This window comes from Nelumbo lutea, chromosome 4, assembly GCF_056320005.1.
Source record: "Nelumbo lutea isolate HS-2025 chromosome 4, American lotus-T2T, whole genome shotgun sequence".
Taxonomy (NCBI): domain Eukaryota; kingdom Viridiplantae; phylum Streptophyta; class Magnoliopsida; order Proteales; family Nelumbonaceae; genus Nelumbo; species Nelumbo lutea.
In genome coordinates this window covers 28,940,020-28,959,211 of record NC_142687.1, presented here as the reverse complement: position 1 = coordinate 28,959,211, position 19,192 = coordinate 28,940,020, and the positions used below count along the sequence as shown (strand labels likewise).

Sequence of the window (19,192 nt, the reverse complement as noted above, 5' to 3'; positions counted from 1 at the left end):
CGCCAATTATCTGTTTTTCAGTGCTCTTATGCATCTCAGATTTGGCAACTTTTTTCTCTTTGGTGGGTAAAGAGTGGACAGCTCCTTCAGAGGTGGTGGATCTATTTAAACCACAGGTTATGAGATATTCTGGACCAAGACACAAAATCTTGTGGCAGTGCATGAGAGGGGCAGTGTTGTGGGGTTTATGGAGTAAAAGAAATAGCAGAATATTTGAAGAAATTACAAAGAAGTGGAGGAGCTGATCGGACTTACAACACTAAGGGTTGCACATTGGGCTCAAGTTAACAAAGAGTTCAGTGGAGTAAGCCTAAATAATTTACTAAGAGGGTGGGATATTTTTGCAGGTTTTAATAATAGGGTACTGGTACCACAAAGAGTGGTCAATCGACTTCACCAGGAGATGGAAGTTGTAAACTAAACTTTGATGGGTGCTGTTTTGGAAACCCCAGGAGCTCAGGAGTGGGAGGAGTGGTTAGAGATTCTGCTGACAATGTAATTCTTAGCCATCCAGGGCCAATTGGGTATGGAAATTCTCTAAGGAGAGAGCTGTTGGCTTTAGGGTCCGTTTGGTTCACAGTAGGAATCGGAATCAAATCCTTTGGAATCGGAATTGGAATCAAAATCCTTCGGAATCGGAATGGTCTATTCCCATAGTCTATTTGGTTCAGATAGGAATAGGAATGGAAAGTAGAATCAACCAGAATGGGATTTCATTCCCAAGGGTGGGGGAGGGAATGGCCATTCCCTCAAATGGGTGAATGCCATTCCACCAGGAATGGAATTCTGATTCCGCTCAACCAAACAGTTGGAATCAGAATGACCCATTCCGATTCTGCTTCCAGACCTCTATTCCCACAAACCAAATAGGCCCTTAATTCAGGACCTGAAACCGATAGTTGAGCAAGGGTTATTGAATATAGTGGTCAAGGGGGACTATGAAACAATTATTTTGTTGATGCGATCTTAAGAATTAATACCTTGGCAATTTAAACAGTTGGTGACAACTTATTTTGTTGTTTAAACAATTATTTTGTTGATTGGTTCATTCCTTTGGTGCCAACTTAAACATCTCATTCATTTGGGTACCCAGGAGGCCTGGAGTGCAATTAGGCTAGCTGACACCCTGGCAAGATTGGGGGTAGGAAAAGATAGTTTGGATTGGGATTGCCCAAGGCCAGGCTGTAATTTGTAGAAGGAATTTCTTTTGCTGTTTTGGTCCTTTTTTGGCTTGTTCTAAGGTTGTTGTTATTGTCCACCTACTCTGGTTCTAAGCAGTGTGATTTTAGCTTTTTAATGAAATTCTAGTTGGTGCTTATCAACAAAAAGAAGAAAAGAGAATGACTGGTAAATCCCAGTAGAAGAAATAGAAGCATGGGTGACAAGAAGTTGGAGAGCAGTGGGAGGGGTGAGAGTCAAAAAACTAATTGAAGACTGCTACCTATTCATCTTCCCTTCTAAGGAAGAGGCGGAGTGGGCCCTCTTAAATGGGCCTTGGTATATTGGCCAGAATAAAATGGCTTTGGATTGGTGGATAGAAATGATAGTGAGTCTATTACCAGAAAAGTTGAGCATGATTAGCGATCCTAGAGAGATTTGGATAAAAGTTTTTGGGCTCCCACTCCCTCTGTGGTGCCTGAGTGTAATAAAAGGGATTGGGAATCTATGTGGGGGTTTTCTAGGGACGGACGACTCTACAGATGAGCTGAAAGACCTGTGAGTGGGTGAGAATCAAAGTGAAGGAGGGGTGATTCTGGAGAGGGTAGAGATAGTTGTAGGCGTTTTATCCTGCTGGATGTGGTTGTGGCAGGAGAAGAGATTGAAGTTGAGCCTGAGAGAAAAGAGGGAGAGGTTAAGAAAGGGAAAGGGTTTTAGGGGGTGGGTCGGGCTAGGAGTCGGTGGTGGGAGAGATGATGATACTGATCCAAGATCAGATGGACAACTCTAGGGGGAGATCGGTGTCAGAGAACAAAGAGGAAGGTGTTTCGAAGGGGGAGGCTGGAGCAGGAAGAGAACCATGTCCTGGATGGGTACATTGTAGCTTCCTCGATCGTCGTGTGAGGGTGAGACGATGGACCCCTTTGAGAACTGTTCGATGCTGGTATGTGACAGGGCGGAGTCTTCGAAGGTTTCCCCAAATTCAAGTTTTAAAACCGAAAAAGAAGGTTTCTCCAAAAAATGGTTCAAGGAAACGTTATTAGAATGCCTTGAAGACTTGCATCTGCTGCCAGCTGGCGGTATGAGTGGGGAGGAAATAAGAGATTTAAATAGTGAAGGGGTGGGGTCAAAAGGACTTGAAAAAAGGGGAATGGGTAAATTTGGAAAAGGAAGGTCTGATAATCCTAGATACGGACCAGAGGACCGGGGCCATTAAGCTTGGAACCGGATGTAGTGTGACCCAAATCTTATCCTTCTATCCCAAAGGGAGGGTTGTTTCTGTTCGATGGAAGGTTCGAACAGGTTTATGGTTTCTCCCCAATCAGTGGCCTCTAAGAGAAGAATTCCCATGCCAGGTTTCGGGAGAAAGAGACAACCAGAGCAGATACGTGTGGGTATTGAAGAAGAGCAAACAGGTCATAATTTGCTATGAGAGTTTTTGTTTGTCTTTTTGGGGGTATCATTGGAAAACAAAAGGTTGTATGATTGCACCTTAAGAGATAAAAGATAAGAGGAAACGAACAACCATTTTTCTCTTAAAGTTAAAAGAGTCCTCTTAAGAAATAAGAGTTAAGAGGAAATGAACAGGCCCTAACTCAAATTGTGCAACCATGGAAAAGTGAAATAATACAAACTAATACAATTCTAATTTTGTTTTTGCGGAAAATATCTGAGAAAAATCTATAAAAAAAAAGAGAATTATGGAGATGACAGCCTTCAACCTGTCAGTGAGGTACAATTATGGTGTAAAATCTTTGTATGGTTCTTAACTAACCTATTTCATACCCAAGATTATAAGCTTCTATTACTATAGAGGTGATCTCTTCTAGTTCTTTTTTTTTTTTATCAATAACAGGAATCTCTTCTAGTTCTTTGTTTTCCTCTTTTGAATAGACTTGCTTTATATCTGTATTCTCAATTACTAAGGACATCATCAAGCTACCTTTTCTATATTGTTTGTAAGTTATTTGGCATGTATAGACTATACACAATATTACATGCCATTAGTGTTATTTATTTATTCTAATTGTTGCATTGAATAACTAGTAAATGTGAATGAATTTCACAGGAATCTTTGAAGCCACTTCTTTGGAACGTATCAGGAAAGATTCTGTTCAACCATCAGATATACCGGAGGGAAATTTTGAAAATGAAATGCATATGCCGCCACTTCCAACTTAACTTGAAGTATGCTATCTGATTAAGATTATATAGAACAATAGTTATTGGTTTACTGTAGTTGCAAACTGATCTAAGTTCTTCCATTTGGGATCTACTGATTGCCACGCTGTGTGTAAAAACCTATGTAACTAATCCAGTGATTTAAAAGGCGCGCATCAGGCGCACAGGTAGGGCTGTTCACGGGTCAGGTTGGGTCAGTTTATTAGTGTTTTTTCAACCGACCCAACCTGGTTGGGTTACCTATAGATTAAACTGAAACCGACACTCTATTAAGTAAAACCGACCTGGTTGGTTTGAGTCGGTTTGGGTTTCAACCAACTCCAAGCTTGCACAATGCACATGAACTCAAAGTGCCAATATTATATATAATATTTCAGAATATATTTTCTGGAAATATATTTAAAACTGAAATATATATTTAAAGCCAAAACATGTATACAAATATATCAGAATATATATTTTCTAATTTCTAGAAATATATATTTTGGAAATATATATCTGATATATTTCAGAATATATATTTTTTCAGATATATATTTATTATTTAAAACTAAAATATCTATATTTAACAGATATTTTTTCAGATAACTTGGTTTGGTTCGGTTCGGTTTACTCATATTTGCAGCCTGAAACTGACTGGTAGTGAAGAAAAACCGGTTGACTCGGGTTGGGTCGGGCTGGGTTGGTTGGTTTGAATTTATTTGTGAACAGCCCTATGCACAGGTGAGGCGCATTTCAGGGTAGGCACCTTCCCCAGGTCCTAGGCGCAGCCCTTTTTGTGTGAGAACTAAGAATTTAAGACCTAATGTGGACTTGTTTGGGCTTGCGTCGAGGGGTGTGGTACAAAGGCAGCTTGTAGTATCAGGAATGTAATATGTTTTACATCACATTAGCTACTTGAAGTAATGCAATTGAGAAAAAAAGAGATTGTGGGTTTTATATGCTTGAAAATGTTTTATATATTTGATTTTATTTTTAAATTCTCATTTGAATATGCTTTACATATTATATTTATGTATTTTAATATTAGATAATAGGTTTTTAAAAACATTTATTTTAAAATCAAAGTTTATATTTTTATTAATATTATGTTTAATAATTTTTTTTTTATTTGCAATTTTTTATTTTTATTCTTTTTTTTTTTTTGCACCTTGCTTAAAAAGGTGCATGCCTTGCCTTGCCCCTCAGGTGCAAATTGACCCTTGTGCCTTGCACTTTTAAGACACTGAACTAATCACAAGTGAACATGCCAGTGTTCTGTACACATGGGACCCACGCTCATGTGTACAGAGCACTGGTGCCTTTTACACAGCGTGGCAGACAGCAGATCTGGGCTCAATTTTTTTCATGACATGGGAAGCCAAATCTCACACTTACGTTTATATAGTAGCTTTCCAATGGCATGTTTATATACAAGATTCATTAAAAAGTTGAACGGGCTCTGCCAAATGTATAAGGATACTTTGTCTGGTCAGACATTCTTTTTGAGGCTTCGTTGAAGGTCTACAGGGGATTTTATCATTTACTGATAAAAAAAGCTTAGGTCTGCAAAGAATTCAAATCTGTAAAATAGAAGAAACTGAAACATGGAATCTCTATCTTGCCCTTAATAAGTTGAGAGGTATGTCATTACCCCAAAGGGTATTCAATAACTTAAAATTTTTATTCCATGAAAAACAAATGGGAGTGCATCTCAGGTGACAACCATGTAGCTAGTAGGGGTGGGTTCTAGTGAAGCTGAGCCGAATATTTGGCTATTTGAGCTTGGCCTGCTAGAATACTGTGAGGCTCAATCTCGATTCGAGCTAGAGACTTGAGCTCAAATCTGGCTCAACTCAAAAGCTCATAAATTCTGTCTCAGCTCGAGCTCGACTATGAGCTAAATTTCCCATAAAATTAATGAATTATTTTTTATTTTACATATAAAAATTTAACTTTTGGCTAGTCCCCTAGTTTTATGTACCATTCATCATGCATATTAATTGAAAAAATAGCAATTCTCTTTATTAAAAACATTAAATTTCTTTTAAAAATGTTTTATATATATTAATTTCATTATTGTCAAAATTAGTACTACTATAATAAGGATTTAATAGAAATTTTTCATATCAATTAGCAGCTAAAGAAGGTTAACTTTATATAATAAATATTCAAGATGGAAAGTAAAATAGGAAAAAAAGGAAGGAGTTTCTGTTTTATTTAATTAGAGAGAGAGAGAGAGAGAGAGAGAGAAATAGAAAAAAAAAAAGAAAACAGAACCTTGGGCTCCCTTCATAGTGGAGCTGCTTAATGCTTGACTGATGCAAATGCAAAGAACTAGTGACAAGGGATTGCAGTGTCTAATACCCAGAGCTTGAGAAGTTTGTGTGAGATGTCCCATATAACTAAAAAGGTTGAAGTAGTGGTGCAAGCTTGGATTCGGTTCCTCTTTCTGTAACCAAGGTTCATTTTTAATAGTCAAGGAGCTTCCAATTTGCATGATTGTCTTTTCCATATCTATTTTTTGAAAAGATCCCAGCATTCCCACTTCATATTTTTAAGTCAATTAATTCATTAGCCACATGCATCCCGTCAAGTATTTTTTCCCTTTGACAAGCACACCTGTGACATGCTCAACCTTTATATTATTTTTTTTACCTTAGATTTTGTCTTCTACTCACTACAGCCTTAATTACAAAGATTTTTAATATCCATGTGCTATCGTTGAGTTTATTTGCATTGGATTATCTTTTGGTCCTGTTATGTGTATATAGTATGTCTAAATGTCTAATTGGGAAAAGATGCCTTTTTTTTGTTGTTGTAAATGGGGCTTTGCTGCTTTCATACTTCTGCACCTTGGTACAAAAAACTATATTTAATTATTGAAAGATATCTGCTAATTTTGCAATTATTATCAGTCTGTTGGTTGACTTCACGAAAATTTCAATCATTGGCGAAATTTTGCCAAATATCCCAATGGCAACCATTTGCAACAGAAAACCTGCACTGGTTTCTTTTTGTCTTTTGATGTAAAATTTGTTCTTTTATGCTAACTGCATTTTCCAGTGTTGTATGCTTTATCAGGTTGTTGCTGGTAGTTTCTCCAGATATTATTTAAATTTTTTACACTTAACTGAATAACATCCCTTGTATAGTTGTATTTTATTGAATACCATTCCTTTAAGCTGGTTTAATGTTTGGTTATCATAATTGTAAATAGGCTTTGACTTTTTATCAGTATGACAGCATGTGTGGTGTGTAACTTGTTCGACTCCAGTAAGTTTACCATCGCATTACTGTTGATCTAATTCATCTTCCTTTGTTGTTTTCCTGTGTCAGTGGAGGACTAAAAATAGGAGCACAACCGTTAAAAAAACTTCCCCCATCGGTTTTATTAGGACTGGGAGCTGAGCCGGTATCTTTTCTTGTTAGGTTTTAAAACATTGATTGTTGTTCCTTTGTTCTTTCAAGGGGAGCCATTGCTCTTGTTGTATGTACAGTAACTTACAGGCTGAACCTGCTTGAATAATTAATTGATCATATCATTCACTTTGGATATAGCTAGTAACTATATTTTCCTTCCCGACCTCCAATATTTCCTTGTTTCTCAGAATTATTTTCTTATACGCTCGTCCTGAGTTTACAGTGGATGGGAGATATTGTCAGAACAGAAGTGATCTAGTGTCTTGAACTTGAACATTTGGCCATTGGAAAGAATGCTGATGCAGTGTTCCTATAGTTTTTTTTAATTAATCCGAACCGTTTCATCATTTTGATATATTATTATATCATCAAAGAATCAGGATAGATATCTAAAAGACTGAACTTATAATGAGGATAAGAGTTACACATAGAACCAAGGAGGCGGTTGACCGTTGATTAAAGGGGCCGTTAAGTAACGGCTGAAGTGGCTGATCTGAATGATTTATTTCTTTAAGTGAATAAGTCATTAAATAGATTTTCAGCTCCGAATTAGTGTTGGGTTGATATTGTAGAGTGGTAAGCTCCCTAGTGAGTAATGGATGAATGGCATGTTGGTTGATTTTTATATCCTCGAATTCTTTTCCGTAACTATGTCATCCATGAAATAGACAGCAATCATTTAGATCGGCGTCGGCCACTTCCTTCATCCTTTATACGAATCGAATTTAACTATTTTGATGAGACAAATAATGCAAAACCCAACTTTTTGACTTACCGTGTGGATGATAGATTGGTGGATCCCTCATTTAGTTTCAGAGTTTGAAAAACTTAATCCAAAATATAATGTCTTAGACCCTTAAATAAAATACATGTATAATTGCCTCTGCCCAGCTGCCTCCCTTTTTTGTTCTCTTCTGCTTAGGGTAGTCCATATTGATTGATACTTATTTCATAATAACCAAAAAAATAATAAATTATAAATTATCATTAAATTAATATTTTTATATATTAATAAGATTTATAGTAATTTTCTAATCGTATCCATGCACTTTTTTTTTTATCATTTTCCATGGTCTCCCAAATATATCTTGTATAGGTTCAAGAAAGGCTATATTTGGTTTGTCGAAAGATTTTGGTGGGATGGGAAGAATGAAATGGGACGAGAAAGTGAAAATAGGTTTACAATTTTCATGTTCTATTGTTTGGTTGCAAAAGAAAAGCAAGGATGCTCACATTTTTTTTTCCTAATTGAAGTATTGAACTGAAACTTTCGGTTAAAAAACCCTCTTCTTTCCCTAAATCGAAGAAAACAACCAACTAATATTTAATTTCCAACAAAACAAAGATCTACAATAACATTACAATAATATTTATCTAATTACAACAAAACAAGTAAAGTCATGTTTGGTTTACAAGAAAAGGGGTATCGAATTGGAACCGGAATGGCCCATTTCAATTCCAACTCTTCAGTTGGATAGAATTAAAATCTCATTCCCATTCCTGGTGGAATGATATTCCCTCATTGGGAGAATGATCATTTTCTCCCACTCCCTTGAGAATAAAATATCATTCCAGCTGATTTTAATTCCCATTCTGATGATCAATCAGACTATGGGAATAGACCATTCTGATTTTAATTTCGATTCCAACTGCAAACCAAAGAGATGCTTGAATAATATTACATAATCATTACTAATTCATAATCCAATTTCACAGTTCACACATTCCACAATGGAGTTAAATGCAATCTCTATATGCAAATAGAATATAATCTACAATCAACCCAAAATCAAGACCAGTTATCCCGATCAATTTACATAGGATAAACCCGTAAATTGTAGAACCGACCGAGATTGGTTCTAAGAATTTAAAACGGACCTTATGGGTTAGAACCAACCTAATTTGAGCTCGATTCGAATCGGTTTCGGGTAGAACGAAGCCCCATTTGCTCATCCCGAAGAGTTGGACTTTATTGTATCAGTTGTGTGTCATGTGCGTCGAACGGAGGAAAGTAGAAAGAGAATTGACGCTTCTCCGTTGGTTTTCACGCCAACGGGTGCCCCAACGTATCCCCCTCAATTAATGGTTGAAACATCAACCGCTGTTTGGTTTAAAACACTGGTGTGCTCATGTTTAATTGGGGTTTGCAGGAAATCTTCTTCCCTGAGCTGAATCTGAATCTGAAGTAATCTCATCTTGAGGAGAGATGTTGCCGGCTCTCCTTTCCAACTCACATATGGCGGCACTGGTCAACCCGTGTACTAAATCCAAGTGCCATCTCAGCCGTCCAACCACAGGCGTTCGGTTCTCTCGCCAGTTGAACTGCCGCCAACTTCTCTCCTCACAACATGTTCGATGTTTTCCCTCTGTGAGGAGCGGTATTGTGCCGGCATTTGATTTGCAAGGTGGCAAAGGGTACCTGCCTACTCCTAACACTCTCTTTATTGTCGTTTGTTTGCCAAACCTTCGCTTCTAAATCTGCTTTCATGATCAATGATTCTAAGCCATCTTTGAGGTCCCATGTATATTTCTTTTCCTAAACATTTGGGTGGGGAGGGGGTTCTTTTTCTAGATTCATGGGTTTTCTGTTATTGATGTTCAGTTATTCATCGGGTTCCTTGGTTTGTTTCTTTTGGAAAACGACTAATGAAAGGATGTGTTTTCTGAAGGAATGTAGTTTTCAATTCGTACCCATTTCTTATTTTAGTCTTCGTTGCAGTGAACTCATGGGTTTATTAGGTGTTGAGTGCCACCCGATTCATATTTCTTGCCTTCCCCACTTCGCCCTGCTGATGAATGCATGTATGGATTCAAGCGTTTCGGTTTCATTTTTCTTCGAACATTTTGTCAGATTTATTTTTCTTGCCTTTACCTTTTCCATGATTCCATCTTGTTTGAAGGTTAATTCATCGAATTGAGAATTCAATAAAAACTGTGTGTCGCTTATGAGCAGAATAATTTATAAGCCTTGAGACATTTCACTTTATATTTCTGTTAACTTGTTTGTGAAGTGTATTGGTTATAACTGCAAATATGATTTAAAAACATGTCTCATTTTTTCTGTCCTTCCAGAATGAGTAGGTTCCTTGATGTTGAGCTTGAAGTTCGTGACTACGAACTAGATCAGTATGGTGTTGTAAACAATGCCGTCTATGCAAGTTACTGCGAACATGGTAAAATTTTGGTTCAAGTATTTTGGGATTAGATCTTTTCAACTTGAGGGCCTAGGATCTTGTTATTCCCAAATTTTTAGCAACAAAGTACTCTGCTTCTTTTAACCTTTTTGTTCCTTGAGCTTCTCAATAAGTAGAATGTATTTTCAGCAAACAGAGTTTCTTTTTAAATTTAGGTTTCAGTGTGTTTGAAGCAAACACTAGTGGTTGGTTTTCCTTGTGGGGGGACCTCTAACCAAATTCTGAGGTTTTCTAGTCTAAGTCTCCCAATTACTATGGAAATGAAAGAGTCTCTCGTTTTGTTTACTTTGTTTGGAGCAAGAAAAGCAGACCTGACAGAAACCACGTATGAAGTATGCTGCCTTGATCAAATATTGAAATATCGATCCTCTTCAACAACTTCTGAGGGATAAATCTTTATACACCTACAACTTCCTAGATCCCAAAAGAATCCAAGAAACAGATATGAGACATGTATACAATTGGATTTGTCTTTATTGAGAAAAAAGGGAATCAGAGATAAAGATTAGGAATTCAGAAAGGAGTTGGGTGTCACTACAATTATGTGGCAGAAGCAATGCCTATTTCCACAATTTCATGTCCCCTATGCTTAATTATGGGAAGAGGGACAATGATACAAATAGAGTTCTAAAGATGATACAGGTGAAATGAAGGTTCAAAACTATTGGAGCCTAATGCATATTTATTTATCTGGAATTGCTGTATGCCTAAGATTCCAATGTTCACTTGAAATTGAAAACGTCCATAATCATTCTGTAAGAGGTCTAAGTTCAAGCATTTTCATATTCCTAAATCCAATCCACTAATTTGGATGCAGTCCTTTAGTTGATCATGACACTTTTTGTCTCTTTTGGATCCAAAGCAATTTCTCTAGATTTGCTTGATTGTTCATATAATTTTCATCAGTCAGGGCATTAAATACAGAGACAAAATGCATGGGCAGATTAGATAAAACAAATTTAGTTTGACATATTGGAAACACCTTGGATAAATTTTCTTCCAGTAGGGCCTAGATACTGATGTTGTTACAACTCAACTTAGGAATTGGGACTTTAAAACTTATGACTCACAATAGTACTCTCTAAAAGGTCTCACACTTACCATGGAACTTATTGACTACAAAGAAGTTTCTAACTGTCTAATGGTAAATACTTAAAATTAGAAGTTTCTAACTGTCTAACTAAAAACTTAAAATTAGAAGTTTCTAACTGTCTAACTAAAAAAAACTGTCATGGATCTGTACTTTTTCCATGATTTGTCCATGACTTGTTCAGAATGACTGAGGAAACATGAAAGGATGCATGGTCAACAAATTTATTAGGGTAAATTACAAAGACCCCCCTGTACTATGGGGTTTGTGACAAAGACCCCCCTATACTTTGTTTTGCGACAAACACCCCCTTGTACTATGACCGTCAGACAAAGACCCCCTTCTGTTAGCTTTCCGTTGAAATCCGTTGTTGCAATATTTTTTAATCCCCATACTACCCTTGTAAGAAAAACACTGTTCATCTTCCCCGACCTCACGATACAGGAACAGCAGCGGCGGTAATCCCTTCTACCTCAGATTCCTTCACATTTTTCTCTCTCTCTCTCCCCCTCTCTCCCCCCCTCTTTCTCTCTTCCCCGGTTTCTCTTCTTCCCCTCCCCCTTTCTCTCCTCCCCTTTCTTCTTCAAGGGCTACAGTCTATAGGACAACAATTATTTTCCCCTTTCTTTATGTTTTTCATGCCTCTCTCTCTCTCTACATTGACAAGATGTCGACGAATCCCTCCGGCGGTGGCGCAGGCATACTAGTATTTCCTTTTCCTACGTAGGGACACATGCTACCGCTTCTGGATCTCACCCACCAGTTGGCCATTCGTAGCTTAACCATCACCATACTCGTCACACCCAACAACCTCCCCTTTCTACATCCTCTTCTCTCCTAACACCCTTCCATCCAAACCCTCGTCTTCCCTTTCCCCCATCACCCATCTCTTCCCCCCAACATTGAGAACGTCAAGGACATCGGAAACCGCGACAATACTCCCATCATACACGCCCTTTCTGCACTTTCCGATCCCATCACCCAATGGTTCAACACTCACCCTTCCCCACCGGTAGCTGTCCTCTTTGATTTCTTCCTTGGTTGGACCTAGCACCTCGCTCATCGCCTAGGTGTACCCCAGATTGCCTTCTACTCCTTTGGCACATTTTTAGCCTCCATTCTCGGCGTTCTCTATCCGAAACTTGGAACTCTACATCCCTCCTCATCTCCCATCTCCTTCCCCAGCCTCCCACATTCCCCTTCCTTTCCTTACAACCACCTTCCCTCTATAATCCATCTCTATAGGGAATCGGATTCTGACTGGCAGATTGTCAAGGATGGCATGATCGCAAATTCCTCAAGCTGGGGGTGCATTTTGAACACGTTCGATGCGCTGGAGGGCATGTATCTAGATCACCTAAAGAAGGAAATGTGTCACCACCGTGTTTGGGGTGTGGGCCCTTTGGCTATGATGGAGGGTACTGGTGTTGGTGTTAGATCTGATGAACGAGGTGGGCTCAGTTCGGTGTTACCTGTTGATGTGTTGGAGTGGCTCGATCGTTGCCTGGACGAGTTTGTGCTTTACATTTGTTTTGGTAGTCAGGTGCTGCTGCTGAAACGACAGCTAGAGGCCTTGGGAACCGGGCTAGAACGAAGTGGGGTCAGATTTATTTGGACTGTTAAGATGATGATGTCGGGACAGGAAGCAGACGGTCACGAGGTTATTATTAAGGAGATCGAAGATTCGGTGGTGGGGAGAGGTTTGAATATAAGGGGATGGGCCCCACAAGTCCCAATACTGAACCATGGAGCCGTGGGCAGGTTCCTGACTCACTGCGGGTGGAACTTGGTGATGGAAGGGATTATGGCAGGGGTGTTGTTGCTAACCTGACTGAGAGAAGCTGACTAGTTCGTGAATGTCGAGTTGCTAACGATTGAGAGGTTTAAGTTGCAAACCTTTTTCTTGTCTTTTCTGACTTTTCTCATGGCGGGATTGCAGAACCAGCAACTTAGCTCAGGCGGTGGAGAGAGAAGACCAAGGAGAGTTTGAAGAAAGGGGAGGAGAGAAAGGGGAAGGGGAAGAAGAGAGATTTGGGGGGGGGGGGAGAGAGGGAGAGAGAGGGAGATAGAGAGAAATGTGAAGGAATCTGAGGTAGAAGGGATTACCACCGCTGCTGTTCCTATATCGTGAGGTCGGGGAAGATGAGCAGTGTTTTTCTTACAAGGGTAGTATGGGGATTAAAAAATATTGCAACGGCAGATTTCAACGGAAAGCTAATGGAAGGGGGTCTTTGTCTCACGGTCATAGTACAAGGGGGGTCTTTGTCTCAGACCCCATAGTACAGAGGGGGGTCTTTGTAATTTACCCAATTTATTATGTACATTGAAATAAAAATGGTTTATAGTCTTACTCTAAAATAAAAATGGTTTGTAGACTACATGTTTGATCCTCATATGTTTACTCTCTCAACTTTTAGAAATAAAATGCTAATTATAAATGCTCATAAGCATATTTATTATCTTTTGCCAAAAAAAGCATATTTATTGGGATGAAACTCTACAGAGAATTAGGTTATAGGAATTTAACATTTTAGAATTTTGATGAACTACCAGATACTTGCCCAGAAAATTTTAATGAGAGAGTATTTTGCCAAAACTGATTGCCTTGTTATTGGCCTTAATGATATTTCTGGAGATCCTTGATAGTCTTAGGTGTGATTAGGGTCATTAATGGTCAAGGTTATGTTTTGATGTTGTATTCTATCTTGGACCCCCCCTGCTCTTTTGATATGTCCTTGCCTTCAGATAGAGCCTATATGCATGCTACTACAGTAATGATAATAGATGTTGTAGTATCCTCCTGGTCAGAGTACAACTTGAGATCAGTTGTTTCTTACTACTTGAGCTGTTAGATGTTTGGATGTCTGGACTTGGTGAGTTATCCAAGATCACTTTGACATTTCTTAAGCATGTTCTGCATCTACCTGTCTGGTGTATTGGTATTTTGTGTGCATTCATCTAGTTATGAATTGATTTATCTAATATTAAGACTGATTCTGTGGCACACATCTTACTAATTCTTGAACTGACTACCATTTTTATGGTTCAATTGCATTATAAGCTTGTATGTGAATTGTAACATCAACTGACATCCAGCTTTTCTCTGCCTGGGCACGTCTGATTGATGATTGATTATTATTTGAAAATTTGATCAGGTCGTCATGAACTCTTTGAGAGTATGGGCATCAGCCCTGATGCAGTTGCTCGTACAGGTGAAGCATTGGCACTCTCAGAGTTGTCCCTCAAATTCCTTGCACCATTAAGAGTATGACTCCCTACTTTTCTTTTTCTCAATTAGAAAGGATGATACTTTTCTGACTCATTGTGATTTATATTCCATTGCTGTACTTTGTTGGTTGTATTCAGTTTCAAACTAAGTTGGAGTTGGCATTATTTTAATCTGATGATATTTGAATTATTTCAGACTAGACATTCAAATCTGATTAGTTTCAGTATCTATGTTCTCACGGTGTTCCATGCACAGCCAGAGTGGTGACCGATTCGTTGTGAAGGTCAGGATATCTGGCTCCTCTTCTGCACGGTTATTCTTTGAGCACTTGATCTACAAGCTACCAAATCAAGAGGTGCTACTTTCGTCCTTAGCCTTAATTTCACTTTGTTTTGGCAACTTATTATTGATCCAAAATACTCTATTGTTCAGCCCATTTTGGAAGCAAAGGCAACAGCTGTTTGGCTGGACAAAAATTACCGTCCTGTCCGAATTCCGACAGAGGTGAAAGCGAAGCTAGTTCAATTCCTTCGTAGTGAGGAATCCTGAGAGATTGCTTTGCTTGGAGCTTTAATGGTAGAAAGGTTTCTTGGTCGAAGGGCTTACTAGTTTGGTTGATCTGTCTACAAACTAGCGCTGAATGCATTACTTGTCATGTGAGTCACATCGACTGGTTCGTGCTTCAAAGCTAGAAATATTTTAGGATTGGATATTGTTTTGTTTCTTCAAATAATGCTGTTAGATCTACAAATGTAAGGGTGTTAAAGGGATGTGGAAACCTTGATCATTGGTTTCCATATTTATTACCATCCTCCCACATGACACGGGGTGGGAATTGAAAGTTGAAACTCTAAGTTCTGATCCTGCAAATGTGTTTTGCGTTGTAGTAGTTCACATAGGGCTGGAAGTTTCCGTCTTTCAATGCCATGGAGAGGGCCCGAATCTCCTACAAGCAAAAACTCTGCACGTTTGGCATTCAGCAGCATGCTGGGAATACCTTGGGTACAAGTATGTTAAATTTAGGGGGTGTTCTTTTTTCAAATTTTGAGAGGGGGAAAGTTGGTCAATGGGATTTTGATTCTTATTGACCAAGAATCCCATGTGGGATTGTAACTTTGGTTTTCAAATTTAGGGGACTGCTCCATCATGGGGAGCTTTAGGTGGGATTGTAACTTTGTGGAAAGAGGATGTGGCTGTAGGGGTCGAGGAATTAATAGGAGACCACTTAGTATCTATGAAATTCAGGCAGGTGGCAGATGGTTTTGATTGGGTTTTAACAAATGTATATGGCCCCATCGACTATAGACAGAGAAAGAAACTATGGGAAGAGTTGAGTGATATTAGGGGCCTCTGGGAAAGACCCTGGTGCATGGGAGGGGATTTTAATGTGGTGAGGTTCAAAGAGGAAACTAATAACCCGATTCAGAGGGTGACTACAAGCATGATGAATTTTAATCAGTTTGTGGACACCTTTGAGCTTAAAGAAATCCCTCTTCTAAATCACAATTTCACCTTATTCAACCTACAATCTAGGTTGTTTTGCTCCAAGTTAGATAGATTCTTGTTTTCAACAGATTGGGAAGAGCATTGGAGGAATCTAACTTCTAGGGAACTCCCTAGACTTACCTTAGACTACTGGCCCATAGTGATGTGTAAGGAGGAATTAAGAGGAGATGGACCTACCCCCTTTAGGTTTGATAACATGTGGCTGGCTCATCTATCAATAGAGTGGAAGGGTATGAAATTCCACAAGAAACTTCAATTTCTAAAATCCAAGATAAAGGAGTGGAACCAGCTGGAATTTGGAAGATTGGATGAGAGAAAGCAGACTTTGCTGGAACAATTAGAGGATTTGGATTTGAAGTAAGAGGTCCCTTTGGAGAGGATGACAGAGAGTTGAGGTGGAGTGTAAGGAGGCAGATGGAAGACCTTTTGCTCTAGGAGGAAATAAGTTGGAGACAGAAATCTAGGTGCAAATGATTAAAGGAGGGAGACAGAAACACAAGGTTTTTCCATTCTTTGGCAAATAGCAGAAGAAGGAAGAACTTCATTTCAAAATTGGAAGTCGAAGGTGAAGGAATTTCCCACCAAGCAGAAATAGAAGAGGTCTTTGTAAATCATTTTAAATCTATTTTCAAAAGGCCGATAAATGTGAGGGTTTGGCTGGAAGGGCTGGATTGGCCTACTCTAAGTGTAGCGGATAGGGAGGGGTTAGAGAAGGTTTTTGATATAGAGGAGATTAAGGAGGCATTGTTTATGATGGATAGGACAAAAGCTCCAGGCCCAGATGGATTCACAATGGCTTTTTATCAGGGTTGTTGGGATATTGTGAAGCAGGATATTATGCGGGTCTTTGAGGACTTTCATAGGAGGGAAATAATCAATCGGGGTTTAAACTCCACTTTTATTGCTTTGATCCTGAAGAAGAAAAAGACTTCACACCCTAAGGATTTTAGACCTATCAGTTTAGTGCATAGTCTGTATAAGATAATTGCAAAAGTGTTGTCTCTAAGAATAAATAAAGTTCTTCCTTCTATTATTGCACCCAATCAATGAGCCTTTGTGAAGGAGAGGCAGATCACTGATCAAATCTTGATTGCAAATGAGAGTTTGGAAATTTTAAGAAGTCCAAGAAGAAGGGTGGTCTGCAAAGTAGATTTAGAGAAGGCCTATGACCTAGTTGATTGGTCCTTCCTGGTGGGGTTGTGTTAAGAGCTGCCACTATTCAATCTTGGTGAATGGAGCTGTAAGGGATTTCTTTCCTGCCTCGAGGGAAATAAGACAAGGAGACCCACTCTCCCCCTTCCTATTCATTCTTGTTATAGATGTTTTGGGCAAATTGATTCATAGAATTGATGCGAAGAACTTAGTAAAAGGGTGGAGAATAGGAAGGGAGCAAGTACCACTAACACATTTACAGTTCGCAGATGACACAATTCTTTTTTGTGAAGGTGGGGACATAAATTGGATAGGGAACATGAAATTGGCCATACAATTATTTGAACAGATGTCCAATCTAAAAGTGAACTTTGATAAGAGTTGTTTGGTGGGAGTGAATTTGGAGGAGAGAGAGGTAAGTGAATATGCGAGGTTATTAGGGTGTGCAATTTCGGATTGGCCATTGACTTATTTGGGTCTCCCCTTAAGAGATAATCCCATGAAGGACAACTTCTGGAACCTGGTTCTAGAAAGACTTGAGAAAAAGGTTTGCCTCATGGAAGAAAAATTATCTTTCTCTAGGGGGGAGAATCACTTTAATTAGGTTAATCCTAGCTAACCTTCCTGTTTACTTTCTGTCGGTGTTTAAGATTCCCGCAAAGGTCTCAAGTAGAGTGGAAAAGTTAATGAGGGATTTCTTGTGGGAACCAGGAGAGGAGAAGAAAGACCATAGGGTGAGTTGGGAGGTGGTAATTAGAAGCAAGCACTTATGAGGGCTTGGGATTGGGAATATTAGGAAAAGAAACATGGCATTGTTGGGGAAATGGTTATGGAGGTTTCCAATGGAAAGGGACAAACTCTGGACGAAGATTGTGGCTAGTATTACATGGGCTAGAAAACAATGACTAGGATCCAGGAATCTTGGTAAGGACTACAACTGCTTCTCCTTGGAAAGCCATTCGTAAAGTTCTAGCAGCAGCCTTGGGTTGGGGACTCATCTCTGATGGACCAATTTCCCTCCTTATATGCGTTGTCAGACCTGAAGAATGAACCAATTTCTTCTTTCTTACTTCCTTTTGACTCTAATTCCGGTTTTGGATGGAATCTAGGGTTGAGGAGAACAATAAGGGATACAGATTTGGGCTGCCTATCGTCTCTACTAGCCACCCTTGAAAATGTTTTCTTGGACCCGAGTAAGGATGACTCCAGAACTTGGACCTCATCATCCAATGGTTCCTTCTCTTATGTGTCGCTTTTTGAAACCTTGGTCCATCTTCCTGCTCCCTCTAGCCTTTCCTTCCCTGTTAATGAGATTTGGAGTAAACCCATTCCTCATCGGGTTGGTAGTTTTTGCTGCAAAACTTTCCTAGAAAGAATAAACACAACCGACTTGCTTCAAAGAAAGAGACCTAATTCTTGCTTACTTCCCAATAGGTGTGTTCTTTGTAAAGCTAATGGGGAAACGACTTACCACCTTATGGTTACTTGTCCGGTTATTAAGACTATTTGGGAATGGGCTTCATCCTTGTTTGGATGCACTTGGAATCCCCTTGTGATTTTGCAAAGCTTGTTCTCTCCCTCATTCTCTAGATGGCCTAAGAAAAGAGGGAAGATCATGTGGAGAAGCACTAGAGCAGCTGTGTGCTAGTCCGTATGGGAAGAGAGGAACTCTAGACTTTTTTCAGACAAGGAAAGATCTATAGAGAATTTAACTGAATTGATACACTTAAGGGTCAGTCATTGGCTGAAATCTTTGGAGCTTTTTTCAGAGTTCTCCATGGCTGATCTTTTGAGAAAGTGGAAAGAAGTTGCTACCTCAGCTCAATGCAAAAAGACCTCTAGACCTTCTTGGTGCCCCCGCCCTTCCTTCAGGATTCATGAAACTGAATTTTGATGGTTGTAATTTAAGGAATCCTAGGCCTTTTGGGATAAGGGGAGTTTTTAGAAATGAGGCTGGGATTGTTTTTGCTATATTCTCTGGTCCTTTTGGTGAGGGTGACTCTCTTAGGGTAGAGATTTTAGCAGTTTTAGAAGGAATCAAAAGAGCAAGAAAATTAAACATTTGGTGCTTAATCATTGGAGGGGACTCAGAGGTGGTAATTAGGTGGTTGAAGGAAGACAACAATGGTTTGTGGAGCTACATAAATGAAAAGAAAAAAGTTTAAATGGCTGAGTAGGTATATTGAGGTGAAGTACAGTTGGGTGAAGAGAAGTGCTAATTCCATGGCTGATGGATCAGCCAAGCAAGTGGTGCTTAAGGATTCTTTGTTTTGGGCCACT

The 19,192-nt window shown here is 39.1% G+C and overlaps 2 protein-coding genes and 1 pseudogene across 5 annotated transcripts in view; all 3 read left to right on the top strand.

Annotated features, from left to right (window-relative positions):
- Nucleotides 1-6,876, top strand: part of LOC148854865 (zinc transporter) — a 41,992-nt gene extending 35,116 nt beyond the window's left edge. Inside the window, exons 10-11 of the mRNA XM_088985652.1 lie at nt 3,227-3,345; nt 6,658-6,876. Coding sequence (XP_088841778.1) covers nt 3,227-3,339 — 113 coding nt within the window. The 3' untranslated portion in view covers nt 3,340-3,345; nt 6,658-6,876. The remainder of the gene's footprint in view (nt 1-3,226; nt 3,346-6,657) is intronic.
- Nucleotides 6,877-8,702: 1,826 nt separating this feature from the next.
- On the top strand, nt 8,703-15,124 carry LOC148854863 (acyl-acyl carrier protein thioesterase TE3, chloroplastic-like). Of its 4 annotated transcripts, none has more exons than XM_088941533.1 (5): nt 8,703-9,156; nt 9,461-9,543; nt 14,181-14,290; nt 14,514-14,609; nt 14,687-15,124. In XM_088941533.1, the coding sequence occupies exons 1-5, from the start codon at nt 8,948-8,950 to the stop codon at nt 14,801-14,803; spliced, it is 615 nt and encodes a 204-aa protein (XP_088797659.1). In that variant the 5' UTR covers nt 8,703-8,947; the 3' UTR covers nt 14,804-15,124. The 4 variants fall into 4 exon arrangements, with proteins under 4 accessions (XP_088797659.1, XP_088797658.1, XP_088797660.1 ...); XM_088941532.1 differs by lacking the exon at nt 9,461-9,543 and adding an exon at nt 9,814-9,914 and having other exon boundaries at nt 8,738-9,156; XM_088941534.1 differs by lacking the exon at nt 9,461-9,543 and having other exon boundaries at nt 8,745-9,146.
- LOC148854864 (UDP-glycosyltransferase 89B2 pseudogene) lies at nt 11,632-12,999 on the top strand (annotated as a pseudogene).
- Nucleotides 15,125-19,192: the final 4,068 nt, after the last annotated feature.

What these genes read in the sequence shown, in the direction of transcription:
- LOC148854863 (XM_088941532.1), top strand. Translation starts at nt 8,948, where the DNA reads ATGTTGCCGGCTCTCCTTTCCAACTCACATATGGCGGCACTGGTCAAC. An exon ending in GATTTGCAAGGTGGCAAAGG is followed by an intron (nt 9,157 to 9,813) that starts GTACCTGCCTAC and finishes CTGTCCTTCCAG; the next exon opens with AATGAGTAGGTTCCTTGATG. An exon ending in ACAAGCTACCAAATCAAGAG is followed by an intron (nt 14,610 to 14,686) that starts GTGCTACTTTCG and finishes TCTATTGTTCAG; the next exon opens with CCCATTTTGGAAGCAAAGGC.